The sequence below is a fragment of the Myxocyprinus asiaticus genome, chromosome 19 (assembly GCF_019703515.2).
Source record: "Myxocyprinus asiaticus isolate MX2 ecotype Aquarium Trade chromosome 19, UBuf_Myxa_2, whole genome shotgun sequence".
In the NCBI taxonomy this organism is placed as follows: domain Eukaryota; kingdom Metazoa; phylum Chordata; class Actinopteri; order Cypriniformes; family Catostomidae; genus Myxocyprinus; species Myxocyprinus asiaticus.
Genome location: NC_059362.1, coordinates 43,875,053 through 43,898,715, shown reverse-complemented (window position 1 = coordinate 43,898,715; position 23,663 = coordinate 43,875,053). Strand labels below are relative to the sequence as shown.

The 23,663-nt window shown below is 39.1% G+C and overlaps 1 protein-coding gene across 1 annotated transcript; it reads right to left on the bottom strand.

Moving 5' to 3' along the window:
* Nucleotides 1–14: 14 nt before the first annotated feature.
* LOC127409727 (uncharacterized) lies at nt 15–23,459 on the bottom strand. Its single transcript, XM_051644488.1, has 5 exons — nt 22,703–23,459; nt 9,871–10,074; nt 7,248–7,652; nt 4,175–4,326; nt 15–1,202 (listed from the first exon to the last, which is right to left on the bottom strand). The coding sequence occupies exons 1-5, from the start codon at nt 22,773–22,775 to the stop codon at nt 1,161–1,163; spliced, it is 876 nt and encodes a 291-aa protein (XP_051500448.1). The 5' UTR covers nt 22,776–23,459; the 3' UTR covers nt 15–1,160.
* Nucleotides 23,460–23,663: the final 204 nt, after the last annotated feature.

Below are 23,663 nucleotides of genomic sequence, written 5' to 3'. Positions count from 1 at the left end.
GAAATAATTTTGCCTTGTATAGATGTTTTATTAATCAAAAAGATCCAAAATGTGACACAGGAACAAACAGTTTTACAAAACAGCTTTACACAAATCCACTCTCACATGTTATCACACAAGTAAACAATATCACACTTTCAGCAAACAAATGAAAAGTATTGGAAATTGGACTGTATTTTATCAGTTCATAAAAATGTTGAGTGTAGAGTCTGTAGCTACATTTGGGTCATTATTTCTCAGTATTTTTGTAAAGCATTTCCTGACTACATTAAAGCATGTCAGGTACAGGAAAAGCATTTAAATAATTATATTATATTATAATAATGATTCTGTGTGTTGGCAGCCTGGTTGATGAAAAAAATAAAAAAATACTATATCTGATGTCAAAGTAAACACAAATTCATATTTTTATCCAATACATAACTTTGGAAATGCTTTTCCAAAAAAAGCTGCTGTGTGTTTTCCTTTGGAATAATGTGCACTTATGAATCATGTTCAGTAAGCCCAAGAATTCCTATTAAGAAAGTCGGGTCAATTTTTATTTAATGCTGACTTTAATGAACAAAGGCAACTATAAGTGTGCTATTCGTAGATCACCACATTGTAGAGCTTTCAAAACGTGCATGTTTGAACAGTCTGGCATGTCAACTTCTGGCTAAACCAATGGGGTGAGTTTGACCATGACATCAATATTAACCATCAAAACCTCGATTAAGAAAACAAGAACAAGGCAGCATGTTAATCAGAATTAAAAAATGAGTTTTTCCAGAGCAGAAAATACTAGATGAAAACATATACAACAAAAGTAGATCTGGAGACAACAGTCATAGAGAAATTAATTTACACACACACTGCCAAAAAGACAGAAAACAGCAACATGACAGTCATCAAATAATTCCATGGCACGTGACCCATTCTCAAATGCCACATAAAGTGCAAGAATATGAACCCGATAACCAGGCACTGAAGGCCACGGTGCATTTAACAACTGAAGTGGAGTGTTTTGCTAAATTTTGTCTTGTAACAGAAACAATATGAGCATTTGTGCCTCTACGAAGCACATGACCCATAAAATAGTTTCTTGTCTTGTGTTACACAGAGAACGTTGGACGCTTTGAAGAAATCTGTGACAAAATCGTGAGATGCATCCATGTTTTTCATTAGCCGTACATGGAGAGCGGAGCATCTTCCAACATATCATCCTGAAACACAGAAACGTCAACAGTTTATAGCAATGAGAGATTACAGTACTTTTAATTTACCTTCAGAAATAAGGGACGAGAGGCCGTGCTATATTGAGATTACTGTCTTGGTTAAAGGGTATTGCAATTATTATGACAATGTTAGCCATTCTAGTAGAACTTTCGCTACTAATACGCTTTCGATTGAAATGCTGAACTAGTGAGGGTTTTTGAAAGTCTTTGTTTTCAGAGGAGGAAAACGCTGTTACAGTCAGTGTGGATGTGAGGCATAAAACTACACTGTAAACCCTAATAAGTTAGCAGAATTTTTTAAGCTAATTGAACTTTCAGATTTTGATTTTGCACTACACTTGCATATTAATTGCTCTTAAAGGTGCACTCAGTATTTTGTTCCTCATTAAAAAATAGTTTAACTCATAAAGACATGAATTGTGATTTTGCAATATATGTATAAAATCATGACCACTCCAGTCAAATCAGTAAAGCTGTTTTATTCTGCATGGAGAGGGTCCTCACATGGGGGCTGCCATGTTGGAATCACATGACCAGACGAATACTCACTTAATCTCAGTAACCGTCCTGTTATTTGACACTTTCACACACTGATTAATGTAATCATGGCTGACTGTAAATACTACATTTCTACAATGGCATCTGAAACTGAAAACTATTGATTTTAAATGATGCTGCATCCAAGCCACTAGGTGTCAGTGTAAGTCCAAGATAACACAAGTGTACCTTTGAAATATTGAGTTAGCTAACTCATAAATTTTGATGGCACTTAACTTTAAATTTAAAAAGACAAGTTAATTAAACTTAAAACATCTCAGGTTACTTAAAAGGTGTCTGTTTTGTGAACTCAGTAGAAAGTGAAAGTTCTACATACTCATCAAGGTTCATTTATTTGAACAAATTTGTATGTTTTAACCTCCTGAGACCCGAGCGTGACTGCTGTGTGCATTTTTCATTTTTCATTTGTAACTAGTAGCACCTAAGAAACATGCAAAAAAAAAACAAAAAACTTTTTTTTTTTTAGACCACATAGTTTCCTTTTTTTCTCGCAATTTGGAATGCCCAATTCCCAGTGCGCTTTTAAGTCCTCGTGGTCACGTAGTGATTCGCCTCAGTCCGGGTGGCAGAGGACGAATCCCAGTTGCCTCCGCATCTGAGATCGTCAACCTGCGCATCTTAGTTACTAGTACTAGGAAAATGTACACAGCAGTCACGCTTGTGGCTTGTTGAGCACGTTGCCACGGAGGCATAGCACGTGTGGAGACTTCACGCCATCCACAACGGCAACCACGCTCAACTCACCACACGCCCCACCGAGAACGAACCATATTATAGTGACCACGAGGAGGTTACCCCATGTGACTCTACCCTCCCTAGCAACCGGACCAATTTGGTTGCTTAGGAGTCCTGGCTGGAGTCACTCAGCATGCCCTGGGATTCAAACTAGCGAACTAGAGAACTTCAGGGGTGATAGCCAGCGTATTTTACCACTGAGCTACCCGGGCCCCCGACCACATAGTTTAATACCAAGCTATAGATAGAAAGCTCAGATTTTTTTTTATTTTATTTTTTTGTTTCTAGGAGTGTTGGTTACTCATGTTTTTGAGATGTTCCAGACATTAAATCAGAAACTAGCATAAATAATTCTGATTCAAAGTAATGTCCAGCATCATCCAATCACTGCCAACCATGTTAAAATAAAATGATACATTATAAATTCTGAATCTATGTACTGATTATCATTGTTCCATGTCTACCAAACATGTTGAGTGATCCAAACATCATCTGCAGCCTGAAACTGAACTTTTGACCGGATTTTAGGAGTGAATGCACTTAGCTGCATAGAGAGATATAGGATGCTCCCTTGCTCCCTATTTAGTGTGCTGTCTGTCTGCACTGGTCTCAGAACAGTTTGAAATGCACCTTATTTTCATCCTAACTCCATATAAAGCCTCTGAAAGGAAAATTAACCTATAGTCCACATATGTGGTCGTTGTGTTTAACAGCGTGCAGTTTTGTGATAAATCGATGAAATTTTTAAAATGGCATATCGGATGAAACTAAAGCCTCTATTCTTTTGACTCAAACAGTTTTCAATGTAAAAACTTAATGAGGTTTCTTACCAGATGTAGTTTAGTTGCTGTTTCTCCCAAAGACAAACTCAGCTGAGGTCAGCGGCATTTTGTTTTGTCACATGACTCGATGCGTCGAATGTTTAACCCTTTAATGACAGCCTAGAGTCTCCTGAACTCAGATCACTCAGTTTAAATGAAATTAAACTACGAACAGCCTATAGTGAAGCCAAAACATAATGTCCACGAATGTGGACGCGGGGTCTCAGGAGGTTTATTTTTCGCTACTTAATACAATTATTTATTTTGAGCTTAGGGTTTCCAGTGATAGTCAAATCTAATGGCAAACTAGCAACTGACAACTACTTATGTGCCGTAAAACTTGAATGACCGGATTCAATTACCACGCACTCAGCTTCCTAATTCCCATTTATGGGCTGGCCTGTAAACATGCAAAATTATTGACAGGCAGAATGCTCCTCATAGTCCTCTGACTGGCTACATTTTTTAGCACATTTTTGTTTGCTGTCACAAAGACAGGTGTGATATTTCAAGACACCAACACACAACTTCAGTGATATCTGTAAGGAGTTAGTGTCCATTTTCTGCAAGCCACTCCATACTCCTTTAAGCCTTGACTATATTCACAAGGATAGGATTTATTAAATGATTAAGGCCTCATTTTTTTTTATTAAAACATTATTTTATTCATTAAGCCAAAAGATATAGCTTCTGACAGTTTGCATCTATGGGTGCTGCGCAGTGATAAACACGGTACATTCGGGTAATAGCTGTTACTATATTGTGTGTATAGAATGCTTTACTGACCAATCACTGTCCAGGACCAGAACTAATCATATGAGAGAGAGAGAGAACTTTAAGTCCTACCATTGGGAGATCTTGAAGTCTGTGAAATTCGGCACCATCATTTCTACTTCTGAATTTCAGGAATATGAGGACTGACACAATGGCAGCGACGACAACAAACGCAGACACCAGTCCAGCCAGGAGTGGGTCAGAGGACACTTTGGAGTTATTGTCTAGAATTTCCAGGAGAGAGAGAACAAATAAAGAGGGAAGGAAGAAACATTTTAAAGATAATACATTACAGTAAAAAAGACAGAATTCATAACTGCTTATGAAAAAACTACATGTGCCATATTTCTTTTGTTTTTCCCTTTAAATTTAAGTTGTTCTTTTTTTATGGTCCACCAAATAAAAAAACATTATAGTTTGGATTGAGAGTGAGTAACTTAATTTTTGGCATGCAAAGAGCCATGTTGAGCAGTATGACATGTTTGTCTATGTGCTTTGTAAAAAAACTCGGTTGTAAATTTCATTAAGTCAGATCTCCGGTCAAATTAGACACAATTTGTTAGGGAAAATAATGCTTGCACAGTTCCTGGGAAATATTAAAATGTTGCGTGTTTGTACATTTCTATAGTGACGCACATGTCTGGCAAATCCACAAAGATCAGTCTGTTCTTTTGTTGTGTTAGCGTTAAGACGTCCTGGCCCCTGGTGTCCGTCAGAGCTCTGCGTTACTCAACAGATATAATGACGCCTTTGTTTTCCCAACGCACCATTATCAGACTATCTGCTGCAAGACCTCTATTCAGATCCCATTTTATAGAGTGTTCTTGGTGGGAGTTTGTTGTGCTCACCATCATGGTAAACAAAAAGGCAGATGTACAAATTATAAATATATCTGTTGCGTGTGCACAGCTGCATTTGGGCTTAGCTAAATTAGTAAGCATGTGATGTTTGATACCACAACAAAAAACATCATGCACTTATTGAAACAGCCGGCTTTCTGTCTATCAGTGTGACCTTACTGGGAGCCTGCAACAAGTTTGCAGTGTTGAGTAATTTTCTATCCTCAGTGAAAGCAAAAGTGCTGCTTGAAGCCGCTAAACCACAGACTTTACTTGAGAAGCACAACTGTACGGAGCCCTTTAGAGAACAGGGTGATACATTATTTTCCGAAAAAGATTTGCATTCCCTCTAAATACATTTATATATCAGTAACCTTATTATAACATTGATATTTGTTTTAAAACCATAGAAATAGGCTAATACAGGAAAACATAAAATATGCTTTGAAAAATCATAATCACAATGTTGCCAAAAAACAAACATGGTAGTAACACCACGGTTAAAGGAATATTCCATGTTCAATATGAGTTAAGCTCAATCAACAGCATTTGTGGCATAATATTGATTGCCACAAAAATGAATTTCGACTCGTCTCTCCTTTTGTTTAAAAAAGCAAAAATCGAGGTTACAGTGAGGCACTTACAATGGAAGTGAATGGGGCCAAACTGTAAACATTAAAATACTCACTATATCAAAAGTATAGCCACAAGATATCAACAGTATATACATGTAAATATGATTTTAGTGTGATAAAATTGCTTACTAGCCTTTGTGTAAAGTTATATCCAATTTTACAACTTAAATTTTTACAAATTTTACAAATGTAATGCAGGTAAAACAATTTAAATACTTTTACAGCTCAAATAATACACAAATGCTGTCAATTAAGCTTTACTTCTATTGAACCTGGAATATTAATTAAGTTTGTGGTACAAGTATGGTTTCCACTAACAACATGCCCTTTTAACTGTGATGGACTGGCCACCTGTCCAGGGTGTTTCTTTGCCTTCGGCCCGAGACAGCTGGGATAGCACTACCAGCACTACCCGCAACCCTTCATAAGACAAGCAGCTTTAGAAGATGGATGGATGAATGGATGGACATGCCCTTTTAAATGAACCATGGTTTAATATAGTAAACCTGCAGTAACCATGTAGTCATTTATTTTTTTGTAAGAACGATGGTTTTAAAACCATGGTATATGTACCAAACTTTAACCTTGTTGTTACTATAGTTAAAACCAAACATTTTTTATTGTATTTTTGTATTATTTAATGTATTATGATTTTATATGATTACGGATATTATGTTACTGTAGTGAATCCATGGTAAATTTTGTGGTTACTATGGTTTTACTACAAATACCATAGTTGAACTATGGTTGCTGTAGTAAAACCATGGTTAATTTTCATAAGGGATGGATAAAGGGAATACGAGGGAATGCAAACTATTGCGAGGAAATGCAAAACTACAGTATGTCAATAAATTAATTCCCTCCCCGTCATCTAAGGGCTCCATACAATTGTAAAAATTGTAAAAAATAGTATGTGCGATTCATAGGTTGCATTTTCACTCTAAAATGAAATTTTTCCATTATTGACGGTTAGGTTTAGGGTTGGGGTTTGGGTTATAGGTAAGGTTGCCACTTTTGAAGCTGTAAGATACGGGACACTCTCTGTAGTTGCTGGGGGGGTGCTGGCTGGCTGACATTTTCAGACAGTCCCTTACCACACCCTTCACAGTTTTAGCATGCACATTTTAGACGTTCCCTTACCCAACGTAGGCAAAATTTCCAGCTAATATAAAAGGTTAAATTAACGATCTTGAACAATTTCGCTATGATGCCATCGGACCAGCTTAAATATGGGACAAATCACATCCCGTATTGATTCGATACGGGTCGCATCATTTCATCGCTAAATATGGGATGATCCTGTAATTTACGGGACGGTTGGCAACCCTAGTTATAGGGTACAGTTAATGAAATATGCATTCATGTTGCTGTATTACATAATTTACAACTTAAAGTACAACTAGCTCAAGCGTGCCCATACTTTCAACAACACTTTCAGCTCTGGCCACTGGGGACTGTGATTTGAATTTCGGTAAGCACAGACCAATTTCAGGTGCAAAACATTCGACTTACTGTTGCCGAATTCACAGTGTGACTGGTCTGAAAGTAAGTTTATCTTGTTTTAAATATGTTTAGGCTTTTTACTGTTAAACAAGACAAATACTGATTAAGAAAATTATTTTTAGCATTGTAAAAAATTATTTATTTGGAATTAACATTGTATTCACGTACCGTCGTCTCCAACATTCAGTGCAGAGGGGGTGTCCGCGTGAGCGTTTGCCTGGACGGGACTGCTGCTCGCTGGCGTCGCTGTGGTGACTGCAGGGGTGGTAGCAGCATGTGATAATGTTGTCGGTGAAGATTTTTGTCTCATTCGTGTAGTTATTGATTCTGGGCTGGTCACGTTTGGTGGCCTGGTGGATGTCGGAAGGAAGGTGGTGTTGTAGATTTTGGTTTTGGGATCATGGGTTGTTGATGGCAGGAGTGTAGTAGGTGTTACTGTGATAACTGTTGTCTGATGTTTCGTAGATAAAAGGTCAGACTCATTTCGGCTGTCTGTGATGTTCCCAGAGAAACTGATGTTCTCCGTTGTGGTGAGTGAGGGAGTGACCGTCCATGATGATGAAACGGACGTGACTGCATCAAGACAGCAAACACACATGAATACACCAGGGTTATTACAGTTTAACATTTTTATTTTCAATTTGTCCTTTCTGTTGTAACATCATGTTCATTAGTTTTCACTCTGTTATTTTTAGCTTTAGTTTAGATTTAACTACATCTGTTATAGTAACAGAACTATACCATAATTACCATGTTTCCATGCTGAACTCTGGAGTAATTACACAAACACAGCAGCATATGATAGATCTGCTGTTCAATGAAATTACTGGGTTAAAGGCAATGAATGTCCTAGGGAACATTTCACTACATAAAGATTAAGACCATGTGCACACTACAAGATGTTGCCCTGCAGTCATTCAGTTTTCTAACGTGTTGGTGCAAACTTTAAAAAAGGAAAAATGTTAATTGTGTGTTGGTGAAATATTTCTTTGTGGAGAGTCACAGCAGTTCTTTTTCACAGTGCATGTCTGTGCATGTGTGACGTGTGCATGTGTGAACAACACTGAGGTGTGTGTGTGTGTGTGTCAGAAGGCTTCAAACTCTTACACTTTTATGCCAAATCTCACACTGCATTTAGTCTCTCTCTCTCTCTCTCTCTCTCTCTCAATAAAACCATACTGGCATACATTCAGGCAAGGGTAATCTATGTTATGAATGTAGATATTTACCGACAGTTTTAAATGTCTCCTTAGGACAAATTTATTTTTTCATGAAAGTCAGGTCAGAACAGGTGGTCACGTCTTTTACATAAATGCATACAAATGACCAATAACAATATTTATAGGTCAAAACAATGTTTTTATATTTTTGTTACTATAAAAAAAAAAAAAAAATGTTTTGTGCCTCATTATTGTTTTACTTTTGACATTTTGCTGAAAAGCCTATAATAGGCTCTTAATATATTTTGTATTTGGTGATCGGGGTGACAGGGGAACATGTTCCCTCAATGTTTACATTAAACATACGCAACTGTTTTTTTGGGGGGGGTTTCAATTGTAACAACTTACACCATATAGGGTGACAACATGATGTCAGAAAAGGTCAATGTGTGTTCAATGAACTGTACCTTTTTTCCTTGCCAAAACTGGTGAAAATGTTCAATAGCTTTTTTTGTATCCAAAGACTTAAACGTACATGTCTATGCTGCACGGAGAGATTGCAGAATTCCAAAAATAAATTCTTATACGTAGATTTTTATACGTTCTCCAGAAATGTAACAAATTGGCTTTTAGGACTTCAAACTTGTCATCATTAATTTTGTACGATGTGAGTATTTTATTGTTAATGTATATGTGTGTATGTATATATACATGCATTTGCATGTTTTTATCTATAGTATCTATAGCCCAGGGACCGCAGATGGAAATTAGCTAGTAGCTAAATCTGGTGCAAAGCATCTCTTCTCTTGTGAGATTAATGTTTTTTGTGCATGGTCCCTGACAAATAAATGACTAAAATAAATAAAATGTAAAATGTAAAAAGTATGATAAAACTTTGACATGATAAAATGTTCATGTCATCAAATTTTTGAAAGATATGCAGAGTTTTGTTTATGGCACATAGTAGCAAGAAAACTAGATTAGTGATAGACGGATATATCGACTGGGTCAATTAATTAGCCAGTATTTGGCCATTTTCCAATTATAAGCATCGTTCGATAACAGTGTTCGCTTTGCCATTTAACAGAAGTGTTAACTTTCCCTTGTGTCTGTACCAAAATACCATTAGATTTGTCTCTTTTCAAGTTTATGCAAATTTGAGTAAATATTGCATTAAATAAGTGTTTGTTTCACTTTAGATGTTTTGTGTACATCTGACTTGCTGTTGTTAAATTGTATTATGTTTATCGGTATTTATATAGTTCATCGGCCATCCTGCTCTCTAGATATCGGCATTGGCCATTGAAAAACCCATATTGGTCGACAACTAAACTAGATATCTGCAAACAGAAATGTAATTCTCCTTTGTTTTCTGCATTATATCTGTGAAATAGTTTATTCTTATTACTTTGGATGGGCAGAAGTTCTGATTACAGTGTCTATACACATTTTCCGCTATTTTTCCAGTGTTTTCTGCACTTGCAGCTTATTCTTGGCCAGAGTCAGCTGTAATGTATGCCAGATTTCATGCTGTAGTCAATTATCAGGCTATGCAAGACCAGGGTCACTCTTGCTGTAGTGATGGCACTGTCAATCAAAGGAATAAAACATTGAGTAAATAAACATTGTACCTGCTGAAATGTGTGTATAAGGAGTGGGATCTGTGATGTTGGTGTTTGTGTGGTTAGTAGAGGACTGTGTCTGATCACTGTTGGGTGACTCTGGCTGTAGTGATGAGGTCATGTCGACATCAGACACTCCATCTCTTCTCTTCACGGAGCTGTGAATTGAAGGTGACGTGGTCACGTGAACTGCAGAGACGCAGAGATGATCACCTGGACAGAGACGGATATGAGTCAGGAAACAGAAGTGGGGTAAATTTGGGTCTGTAACATACTGTATATTATTTAATGCACACTACACATTTAAATGAAGATGAGGATTATCTGTGCATCATGAATTAAAAATGAGAGATAGTGTGGATTTAGCCTGCAAATTTAAACACCGTTTTCTCATAACTGTGTGTCAAAAGTCATCTTGGCAGATGCTAAAGTGACTGAAAATAGCCTTATTACATCTATCTATATTTCTGTCTGTCTGTCTATCTATCTATTTATCTACACTGCCTGGCCAAAAAAAAAAAAAGTTTCCTTTTGGATTTAAATAAGCAGATACTTAAGAGCCTATGATTGGATCATTATTGCAGTGATTAATATGTTTCAGCTGGCAACAATTCTTTTAACCCTAACTGATGCAGTGTGTAGCTTCTCATTTCGTAAACAACCATGTCAGAAGACATATCCCGTGGTCGTGGAAAAGATGTTACAGTGTTTCAGAAGGGGAAAATTATTGGCCTGCTTCAAGCAAAGAAAACAACTAAGGAGATTGCTGAAATCACTGGAATTGGATTAAGAACTGTTCAGCGCATTATTAAAACCTGGAAGGATAGTGGTGAACCGTCAGCTTTGCAGAAGAAATGTGGTCAGACAAAAATCTTGAATGATCGTGATCGGAGATCACTAAAACGCTTGAAGTCACATCGTAAAAAATAGAAAGTAGAACTCACGGAACTCACGGTTCTCTTTCTAACATTCGTTTGGTATCTCACTATGGGAATTCGCAGATAGACCAATCACAGCAGTGATAAGGGAACCCCACCTCCCTATATAAGACACCGCCACAGGTCTCTTCTCTTCTTGTTCTCTTCCCCGTGAAGATTATTGGAAGCTATCATCAGCAGGACTTGCAAGGAGTGATCGCTAAACAGCTCGTTAGACGAGCCATTCAGAAACGTCGCAGAGCACGGCTATTTTCTTTAGCTAATATATTCACTGTCAAAGTGAATATACTTTTCTGCTGTGTCGATATTGTTTCCCTGGGCGTAAACCAGCACGTCAAGGCAGGTTTACGTATTTCTTCGGTAGAGTTAAAAGCGGTTATAGCTTCTACCCTCTCCTGCAAGTCGTGGTGGTGTGGCAGATCGGCTGGTCTTATCACATTAAGGAGAGATCTGGGGATTAACACAGAAATGAGTGGCACGTTGTGGTGAACTGACTCTGAGTTCTTGAGCTCAGGTTTTTGTAATGGCGACTGCAAGCTCACCGAGTAGTGGAGCGAAGGGGAAAGATCCCTCCCGTCCGTGCACGTATGGATCTATGATCTCGCTCATAGATTCCCACCCGCTCTGATATCGCCTGTCTCTGTGTCAGATTTGCACAGGCTGCACTTGCTAATCCTGAGTGTTGCACGCACTGTTCCTGGTTTGTAAGGTGAGTTTTGGAAAGGATGGTGTGGGTCACGGCGTCGAATAATAGGAATCCCTGTTTTTCTCCGCCGCCAGCGTAGAAAGACCCCCCGCCACAGCCGCAGGAACAGCGCAGCTAGGGCAATTTAATGGACAAAGTTTCCACCGATCTGCCTCCCCTCTTTGAATATGCCCTTTTGGAAGGGGACAGGGAATAAGAGGAAGAGGATTACGACAATGATCGCCTTTTGGAGGACGATCATGAGGAGAATGAGTATGATGCTATTCTCCCCGCTCATTCTCGGGCGAGCAGTGCGATGGATGCTCCTGTCCAGGGAGAGCTGGACCTGGTTGAAATGTGTAGATGGGTGGCAGCTGAACTCTTCATCAACTGGCCGTCACAGCAGGCGGGCCAGGGTGCAGAGAGAGACCTGCTGTGAAGAGAGGCTGCCGTTTTGTGCTACCCCAGTAAAACATTTATTCCTGCCATCCCAGTGTGCGTTGTGGAGATGCGACGTTTTTGGAACAAGATGTTTTCTCACAGAGTGCCTGTTAAAGGTTTCTCTAGGCTGGATGTGCATGGGATGGATGATCTAGGGATATCCAGCCCCCCTCCGGTTGAGGCATCGGTCCGCTCCCCCTTCATTGCCGGGATGGACGGAGAGATTATCGGCCTCCATTTATCAGAAGATCTACCGATCTTCAGCCTTAGCCGTAACGGCTCTTAATGCCACCTCACTCCTCACAGCGTATCAGGCCGAGCCGATGGAGGAGATGGGGTGGCAAATTGACGCCAGGGCGCTGGATGCGGCTTTGTGGGAAGAGATCTGCATCATTGTGGATCTCAACCTGCACATGTCAAGAGGAGTCGTTCAGAGCTACGGCCGCAACATTGGTCTCACCGTCGTGGGCAAACTGGCTCTTTGGCTGGACTTCCTGGACCCCCCGGTGGAACTGAAATCCCTTTTTTGGAGCTATGGTTTCTACGATGCAGCAGCAGTGCGATTCAAGGAAGAAAGATGGGGAGGCATTTGAATCTTGCCTTCCCTGAAAAGTCACTCCTCGAGCTCTGCAGCGATCACATTCTGGGTTCCCAAGCCATTTTAGAGGTGGGCAATCTGGATTCAGGACCCAGACCAGGCCTGCCCCAGCAGTCAGTGCAGGGAGGGGCACAGCTGAAACAGCCCCTGCCGAGAAGTAAGGCTTCTTTTGCAGCGCCGGCTGCCAAACGGGAAACGCCCGTCTAACCCTCAGGGGAACAAGAAAAGTTGGGCGACCTAACCAGTGTTCTGGTACGGGACTTGGAGTGGGTGAACAGCACTCGCAGAGTCTCTGTTCCACTCCTTCCTTAAGAAGAGAGTTTGTTTTTCCCCCCTCCAACCAACAGGACTTGGCAGGGGAGTCGAAAAGTTTTGTGTTGCACAGCTCTTACAAAAAGAGTTTAAGGAGAGTCCTGGCACCAGTTCCCCCATTGCCTCTCAGTTTGCATTTCCATTCTCCACCCACGGGGTCAGAAAAGAGAAAGGAGGACAGTTTGCACAAAAACATGTTGTGTTACAAAAATAAAACTATTCTATGTGCATACAGACAGTGGGCCGAGGGCACAGCAATGTGTGAAAATAAACACAAAAATCTCCCAAATAATGTCCAATTTAGAGCTGCAATCCCCAGCTCCGCTGCTAGATGGTGCCACAGCACCATCGGTGAGCGAGAGCTACAGCGGGCCCCTCTCTGCTCACGCAGAAACAATCACAATATCTATAATAGAACGGGGTTATCACCTGCAATTCACTGTAAAACCACCTCTCTTCAACAAGGTGTTAATATCAACAGCGGAGGGGGAGTCCGCTCAGATTTTGGAGGAAGAAATAGCTAATTTGCTGAGCAAATGGGTGGCTATAAGGGTGGTTATAAGGGTTTTTACTCCAGGTATTTCGTCATCCCCAAGAGAGGGGGAGGTCTTCGTCCCATTCTGGATTTGCGGAACCTCAACAAACACCAAATTCAAAATGCTCATGCACAAAATGCTCTCCCAATTTGTTCGTCCCAGAGACTGGTTTACATCAGTCGATCTGAAAGATGCATATTTTCACATTGGTGTTTACCCATCACACAGAAAATTCCTAAGGTTTGCTTATCAGGGAGTAGCCTACGAATTTTTGACGGTGCCTTTCGGACTGTCATTATCACCGAGAGTGTTCAGCAAGTGTGTGGAAGCAGCGCTAATGCCGCTGAGATTAATGGGTCTCAGTGTGTCTGCATACCAAGACGATCTACTGCTCTATGCTCCGTCGTGGCAGCAAGCAGAGATAGATACGAGAGCACTGGTGTCTCATTTAGAGAACTTAGGTTTTAAAATAAACAAGACAAAGAGCTGTCTGGTGCCCTCACAGTAAATAATATATCTGGGTCTCAGATTAAACTCCGATCTGTATTGAGCGTTTCTGTCAGAGGAGTGCATCATATCAATTCGCAGCAGTTTGTCCCTTTTTCAGAGAGGGAAAAAAGTCTCATTCAGACTGTGTCTACGCCTACTGGGTCTGATGGCCTCGACGGCATCAGTCATTCCATTGGGACTATTGCGAATGAGAGAGTTTCATCACTGGATAGCAGCGCAGCACTTGTGTCCTCACCGTCACTTAAATTGCAGGGTGACAGTGATGTCAGAGGGGATGCTTTCTCTCCATCACTGGAGAATCCCCGCTTTCCTTCATGAGGGATTCCCTTTGGGGGCGGTCTTTCTGAGGAAAGTGGTGATGACAGATGCGTCACTCAAAGGTTGGGGCACAGTGTTAGAAGGCGGAATAGTGAGTGGGGTTTGGCCCACGACAGCGTTTCTAACATTAAAGCACTTTGCACTGTTCCTTCAAAGCCACCATGTCCTAGTCAGATCGGACAAGACGACAATAGGTATACATAAACAGACAAGGGGATGCACATTCACAGCGACTTCACAGCTTGGCACAAAAGCTGATTGTTTGGAGCGGTGTGTGCTTTCATTGCGAGCGACAAATACGGAGGTGGATCTCTTGTCGAATCCTCTGTACGTAGAGTTGAAGCTTCACCCTCAGGTGGTGAGTCAGCTGTGGGAGAGATATGGGTGAGCTGCCGTAGATCACTTCGCATCGCACAAAAACTCTCATTGCCCTCTGTTCTACTCTCTGGTGAGAGACAGTGCTCCTATGGGTGTGGATGCTCCAGCGTATCCATGGCCATACGTGCTGCTTTACAAGATTCCCCCACTGAGTTTAATCATTCCAACTCTAAGAAGAGTAAGAGAATATGGTCGCTCAGTCATTCTGATCACACCATACTGGCCGGGGAAACTGTGGCTGGCAGAAACAATACAACTTTTGTACGGCCAACCTTGGCCCCTCCCACTGTGCAGGGACTTGCTGTCGCAAGCACAGGGGGAAATATTTCACCCCGACCTGGACCGAGTAGCTCCTTGGACTTGGCCCATAAGAGGCTAAATTTGAGTGTCACAGGTTTACCCCAGAGGGTGACTGAAATGATTCAGAGCATGAGGGCTGCATGAGTGTGTTTGAGCAGTTGTGTGCAAACAGACACATTGTACCATTTTTATGTTCTGTGGCACACGTTTTGTGTTTTCTTCAGGAACTTTTGGATAAAGGCAGGGCCTTTTCTACTGTCAAGGTTTATCTCGCTGCCATATTGGCCTTTCATGTGGGAATTGACTTGAGTACAATAGGTCAACACCTGCTTGTATGCAGGTTTATGAGGGGCGCTCGGCATTTGAACAGGGTGTCAAAACCGCTAGTTCCTTCATGGGATCTGTCAGTTCTTCTGAACGCACTTTCTCAGCCTCCCTTGGAGCCAGTTGAAAGTATGGAATTTAAGCTACTTTCGCTAAAGGCAGCTTTGTTACTGGCTCTGATGACCATGAAGCGAGTTAGTGAACTCCATGCTTTGTCAGTACATCATTCTTGTATGAGCTTTGCGGTGGATTTGTCGAGAGTGACTCTTAAAACAAATCAAAAAATTGTTTCTTTGGCTGATTCTCGTAAAGGCAGACCCATATCACGACTCATTGGGTAGTGGAAGCTCTTATATTAAGTTATAATAATCTGGGGTTGCGACCTCCAGAGGGCTTGAGAGCTCATTCTACCAGAGGCATGGCTACCTTGTGGGTGCTGTTTAAGGGCATTTCAGTCCAGGACATTTGTGCGGCTGCAAATTGGGCATCGAATCAGACTTTTGTCCGATTTTACAGACTGGATGTTACAGAGCTGTCACTGGCTCATTCAGTCCTTGGTGTGGGCAGTCAATCTGCCAATGTGTAAATATATATATATATATATATATATATATATATATATATATATATATATATATATATATATATATACTTACACACAAATCAACAATAACACAGTGCAGCACAAGTGTGTTATTTTGTTTTTCCCCCTATTCATTCTTTGCAAATTGATTAGGTGGGTGTACATTGGACACTACAAGACGGTTGATGGTCTGCTTCAGACAGCATATCTGCACGGGAGTTGGCTATATCCCATAGTGAGATACCGAACAAATGTTAGAAAGAGAACTTTAGGTTACTCAAGTAACCCCGGTTCTCTGATAAAAGGAGTGAATTATCTCACCACACTTCCCTCCTTGCAGTCGCATGGAGAAGAGATATGCGGAGAATGAAGCAGAGACATGTGGCGGTGTCTTATATAGGGAGGTGGGGCTCCCTTATCACTGCTGTGATTGGTCTGTCAGCTGACAGACTTGGTGTCATTGCTTCCAGTGTCGGATACGCCTGATGCGAATTCCTATAGAGAGATACCTCACTCCTGTTATCAGTGAACTGGGGTTACGTGAGTAACCTAAAGCTATGTTTAATAGTGAAAGTAAGAGCATTTCCACATGCACAATGCAATGAGAATTTAAAGGATTGGGACCATACAGCTGTGTGGCCACAAGAAAGCCACATATTAGTGAGGCTAATCGGAAAAAAACACTGCAATTTGCTAGGGAGTATAAAGATCGTGGAGCAATGGATAAAGGTAATGTGGTCTGATGAGTCCAGATTTACCCTGTTCCAAAGCGATGGGCGCATCAGGGTAAAAAGGGAAGCGCATGAAGAGATGCACCCATCATGCATGGTGCCCACTGTACAAGCCTCTAGAGGCAGTGTTATGATCTGTGGTTGCTTCAGTTGGTCAGGTCTAGGCTCAGCAAAGTTATGCGGCAATAAAATGAAGTCACCTGAATGCACTAAATGGCCAGGTTATCCCATCAATGGATTTTTTCTTCCCTGAAGGCACAGGCATATTTCAGGATGACAATTCCAAGATTCATCGGGCTCAAACTGCGAAAGAGTGGTTCAGGGAGCATGAGGAATAATTTTCACACATCAATTGGCCACCACAGAGTCCTGATCTTAACCTCATTGAAAGTCTTTGGGATGTGCTGGAGAAGACTTTATGGAGTGGTTTGACTCCCCCGTCATCAATACAAGATCTCGGCCAAAAATTAATGCAACTCTGGACGGAAATAAATGTTGTGACGTTGCATAAGGTTGTTGAAACAATGCCATGAAGAATGCATGCCGTAATCAAAGCTAAAGGCGTTCCAACGAAATATTAGAGTATGCAACTTTTTTTTTGGCCAGGCAGTGTATCTAAAGGAATATGTCAGCTTTATACACAAACTTTATACCTGTCTGATAGATGAGTCATTGACAATTAAGGTTGTCCGAGGTGAAGAAAGGTTAGAAATCTTTTAAAAATCTAGTTTCAAATATGTGTCAAGTTGTAATCTTTGTGTGCATGTTGTTCATACAAATTTGAAAAATAATTTATAGCATTTTTGTAAAAAAATAAATAAAAGAAAATGTTTTAAAAATGTCAAGTGGTGTTACCTTGAATGCACACAAGAGTATACAACTTCAAAAAAGTTTTTGAATATATATAATTATTTCAAGGTAAAAAAAAAACAACATTTGTCAAGAATTTCAAGAAATTTTCTTAGGGTTACTCCATTTGACCTGGACAAAATGGGCTTCTTCATAAAAAGGTCAAAATATCTGATATATATATATATATAAAACAACATGATTCATCATGCTCCCTGAACCACTCTTTCGCAATTTGAGCCCGATGAATCTTGGAATTGTCATCCTGGAATATGCCTGTGCCTTCAGGGAAGAAAAAATCCATTGATGGGATTTATATATATAATAGCAGTCATTATGGTCTAAATGGTTTTGTGTGGGTTATTTTATTTTATTTTTTATTTTTTTTGTCATATGTTTCACTGCATATTTTTTAAGAAATAATAATAAAAGATTATTCAAAAACAACTTGGACCAAACGTTTTAGCTTTTAATGAGATTTTATTTTTACTGTCTCCAGATGGTTTCACTACTGAGACATTTTGGACTTTAAGCCCCAGAAAATATAAAAATGACTTTGAACACAGAAATTGAAAGCATGTCCATCATAGTAGAGGTGTATGCAAGTAATCGTTTTGTGTGAATTGCACTTTTAATGTATTTATTAATCACTTAACAGATCTGGACATGTCATTGACCCACTGAACTAAATGAGAGTTATACATGTACATACACACATACACAAGACTTCCTTTAACATCAGTCTATTATAGGATTCCATGTTTCATCTCTCTCTCTCTCTCACACACACACACACACACACACACACACACACACACACACACACACTCGTGTTTATGAGTCAGTACTCAAGAGTCCCGAGGGAGTTTGTTCAGGATTCTCTGCACCGCGCCCTGCCACTTAACAATAGTTCTTTTGGCTGATCTCCTCAGTAATGCCCCTTTTTCAGAGCTACTGCCGCCCCTGCACCACAAACCTCATGAGCTCCAACGTCTCTGCTGCTGTAACCCGAATGCAATACGAATATAATATCAGCACTGGGGAGAGGACGTGATTCTAAAGGATATTTTTGGTGATTCAGAACATGATTCAGCAAAAGAAAATGTTTTCCTCTGGGGAAAAAAAACATACTCTTACAGTTAAAGATGAAATGCATTTCTGCGTAGCCTTTTTAGAAAAGTTTTAGCAGAAGCTATAAAAAAAAGCAGTTAAAACGCTGCAAGATCCCAGAAGACAGTGAGATGGAAATAAAAGAAACAGAACGTCAGTTATAAGATTAAATGTAACAGAAACATTCTAAAAATAAACTGTGATTGTTAACTAAAGTCCCAAACAATCTCGCACTCATACAGGCCTCAGAAAACTTTTTAATTTAACTTATAGCATTACATTAAAAGGACCTATAAAACAGAACACAATCAACATGATAAAAATCAGGGATTTATAGGGATTTTCGGTTCGTTCTGAGCAGAAACTGTATTTTTTCATTTCAGCTCCTGCGTTCCACATTCTCTTTTCCAAATGGTAACCGGTTATAACGAAATAAAAGAATGGTTATTATCGTACTTTTTCAAATATTCTCAGAGGCGTCATGCCCATTTAGACTGAGGGGGCATGTGCCCCCTTAGATATTTGAGTCACGAGGATTTTTAATGGATCACCTGAAATTCCAAAAACAGATTTTTACCTTCGATAGTAAATTAAATTATTATTGCATATAAAAAGAATGTCTGTGGCAAAAATCTTTATTTACATGTCTAAATTTTAGGCTGACCTTGGTGCTCCTTCAAAAGAAAATAGGTGCATGATGCTCCTGAATATACTAGTCGAGTGTTGCCAGACCTCGCAAGAGAAACAAGTGACCAGGTCTGGATAAACAAGCTCAAAATAAGTGAGCTGCCTCACCAAAATAAGTAGAAATGAGCGAACCAATTTTTCAGGTGAGGAGAATTCATCAGTATAGAAATAATAGAAAATATGAAATGGATGGAACAAAATAATAACCTTTCTATTTACATTTAAAAATAAAGTTTTCACTCTGGAACAATTGAAAGTTATGTTCTGCACATTTCTGCCTATGTTCCTTGTTCAAAAGTAGGCTATTTAGTTTTAATAGAAACAGATCTCTTTGTGGCAGCAAAATTTAAACTGGCCTCAACTAAAACGCAAAAGCGAAACCACTGATTGTCATGGAAATGCCATATATTGCAAGACAAAACACCAACGTTATTTTAGTCTTACTGTTCTGTATTCAGTGTCAGGCTATAATTATAGATCTGAAGGAGAGCAGAGTCTTTTTACCACATAGTCTGTCTCAAAACCTAGTGAGCTGCCTACCAAGACAGCATTTTTGCCCATCATAAGTGCATGCAGCATTTTTGGGCATCCATTAACTCACGAAGGTCCTAGTGAGCTTAATTTCTATTTTGCAAGTTTTTGCACAGTTTTTCTAGGTAAATAATAATGGTATAAAATTAAATTAAAATCTATTTAACTCCATGCCATATTCTTGATTAAAAAGAGTGAGTAAACTGAACTTAAACAAGTTAGTAAATACTGTGACATGATATACATGGTGCTTAAATGAACTTATTATGAAAATATTCATGAATATATTATGGTATGTCATCATTTAAACTTTACTTACAAACACTTATTTATTTATGTTGGCTACCACATGACACTTGGACAGCTCCCACAGGGAGTTTTAATGCATGTTATGTCGTTGATTAGACCAGGGGTTTTCAAACTTTTTGATGCTAAGGACCCCAATATATGGCGATCCCCTTGCGAGGGACCCCCTGTGTGAGAAAAATAGTCAATATGATATTATAAAAACATGTTGTTTGCAAAATTTAAATAAAATAATCAAAATAAATAACTGACTTTTATTGTGCCACTGTACTATGATGCATTTACCTATATATGGATATATAAATACATATTTTTTAATTAATTCGACAGTGTGAATGTGTGAATGTGTATTTTTTCTATTGTAGTAATGCAAGATGTTTAAATGTAAAGAGAAACATTTTCAATTCAATTCAAATCTACTTGTATAGCACTTTTCACAATAAATATTGTTTTAAAGCAGCTTTAAAGAGAAAAGTACAACCCTTATTTCTTACAAATAAGATCAGTTTTTTTGTTTTGTTTTTTTCTAATGGTTTAAAACTATGGTTGTTAATAGAATAAAATAATTGTAACTAAACTCATGGTTTCAGAATGAAATGGTAATAACTTCAAATAACGTCATTTTGTTTTTACCTCGTTTGACCCTGTGTCCATATGCGTGGACGTTGTATTTTGGCTTCGCTATATGCAACACATAATTTAAATGAATAAAAACAGACTGAATACTGTTCACAAGACTCTAGACTGTCATTTAAAGTTAAACTTTTGCCGCACCGAGTCACGTGACACAACAACATGCCGTCGACTTCCTTGAAGCGCTCCTACGGACACAGCTCCAACAAAAGTGCCTCTGGTAAGAAATATCTTTGAATATTTTCATTGAAATCTGTTTGGTTGTAAAGAGTAGAGTCTCTAGTTTCGTTTGATATGCCTCTTTAAAAAATCTGTTCATTTTTCACACGTTAGCGCCCTGATAAATATATGTCCACATATGTGTACACTGGCACCGCATTTCCTCAAGAGTAGAATAATGTGAGTTATTTTGAATAACTTTAAACATTAACACATCTGTGGGTCATTTCACTTCATTTTAATATACATTTTGTTATGTTTAATTTTGTTATCTCTGTGCAATACGATTCTATTCATGAACATTAGTAAATGCATTCCTGTATTAACTGTGTATTTTCACATTGAGAATTAATGGATGCATCCAAAAGCTGGAAAATGTTGCTTTCAGAGGCTTTATATGGAGTTAGGATGAAAATAAGGTGCATTTCTAACTGTTCTGAGACCAGTGCAGACAGACAGCACACTGGAGGTTAAGTTATTCCCTAAATAGGGAACAAGGGAGCATCCTATATCTCTCTATGCAGCTTCTAAAATCCGATGCAGATGATGTTTGGATCACTCAACATGTTTGGCAGACATGTGACAATGATAATCAGTACATAGATTCAGAATTTATAATGTATCATTTTATTTTAAAATGGATGGCAGTGATTGGATGATGGTGGACATTAATTTGAATCAGAATTAATTATGCTAATTTCTGATGTGATGTCTGTAACGTCTCAAAAACTTGAACACACAACACTGCTGGAAACATAATGAAAAATTTGATGAAAAAAAATGGACTTTCTATAGCTTAGTGTTATTTAACATTTCAAAATGTAGTCTCACTGTCCACATATGTGGACATTATTTATTTTTTTATTTTTTTGCTTGTTTATTAGATGCTCCTAGTTATAAATTAATAAGGGTAATGGAAAATGCACACAGCAGTCACGCTCGGGTCTCAGGAGGTTAATGTTGTCAACTTTTTTACAATGTTGTTGTTGTTCTGTTTTGTTTTTTAATTTAGCTTTTTTTCTCTAAAATGATTTGGCGGCACCCTGGGGGTCCCCAGCTGGACTCCAGTTTGGAAAACCCTGGATTAGACAACATCACCATATCTGGCAGTAATAACCCAGAGCACGCACTCTTCAACACTTGGTGGACAAAGCACGATGACGGTGACAATCAACAGATCATTTTTTTGATCATGAACGGTTAATTTTGAGTAGAAAATGAACTGCAGACTTCACAGAACAAGAAGTTCCCAAACATAACGACAAATTTAACTATAAAAATTGTGTAAAACAAATTGCAAACAGTGACACAATGCAATCTCGTTAATTATTTGAGACCAGTGCATGCTGGAAACACCAGCTTCGAAAAGTTAAGTAAAATATACTTATTATATTTACTAGTGAAATTTACTCAAATTAGCAAATAAATATGACAAGGTTTTCTGCTTTAGGACTGATACATGATGACACATTGTAAAGATAAATATCAGTCATAAATAATATTTACTTATAAGCAAGAGCATTCATGTTTGAATGTAGAATTTACTTAATATTTTCATGTTCAAGCTTAAACTTACTTATTCAGTGTAGAAAGTACATAATCTTTTTTTGCTATATTTACTTCACCACAAAAAATAAAATAAAATAAAATTCAGTGTATGCATATCACTAGTTTTTAAGACCCAACCATTGTTTTCATGACTTGAAGTACTCAAACGGCCTAATACGCGTGGCACAAACCCGAGAAGGCTGCAAAATACAGCACAATTGGACACAAATGAAAAGAAACCATTTAGTATTGATTGCGAAGATAAAAAGACAGATAGATAGATGGATGTAATGACGACTTTTACCTGTAATGAATGAACAGTAGAAGAAAACCAACGCGCAAAACGCAACATTTCCATATCTGCCCATATCCTTCATACGAACTTTATCCTTCTTGCTTTCTGCAGTAGAAACAGAAACAACTCCGGATGGGGATATTATATTTCAGATGAATTCAGAAGTGCTTTTGTCCGTTTCCAACAATGTGACAGCAGTTCAGTCACTGAGCTCAGATGTTCCAGATGTGTCTGGAAAAGTTCAGCTGATCTCAGTACAGTGATTCAGATATTAAAAAACACCCGAAAGAGATTCACTGCTCCGCTGCGCGCTCTCAGCTGATCGCGGTGCTATGGGCAGGACGCGATGACGCGCATCTATTGAGGGGGTGTTCACAAAGGAGGCGTTTTGCGGTCAAAAACAGACGGAGATGTCAGGGCGCGTTTTTAAAAGTCCTAAAAGCGGCCGTTCAGACCCTACCGCGTTCTTGTCCTAAAACACGCTAGACGGAACGTCATGCATGGAACAGAACGCAAGTGTCTCGAGACGCTTTTAAAAAGCTGACGTAATTTAACCTGACACGGCGTCTTCCTGCGCGAGACGCTGAAAAAAAGACGTCCGTCTAGCACATGTTTACATAGAAACACGATTTAAAAACAGCGCAGACGGAGGCAAAACGTGTTCGGTGTGAACGGCCCCTTAAGCCCCGTTCACTGTCACGGCGCAAGACGCAAAGGCTACGTAAAACGAGTTTTTGTGTTGCAGCAAAATGAACATTGTTTGCTGTTGTCGCATAACGGAACGTCACTATCACAAACACGTGTTTGTCCCCAACATCCGGATAGCGTTCTCCAACACAGCAACCAAATAAATAAATAAATAAATACAAATAGACAGACTTAAGTTATTTATCAGTCCTTTATAATTATTTTGCAGTTAATTTGCATTATTTTCAAAAGAATCAGCAAGTACGAAACAGACGCAAACAAA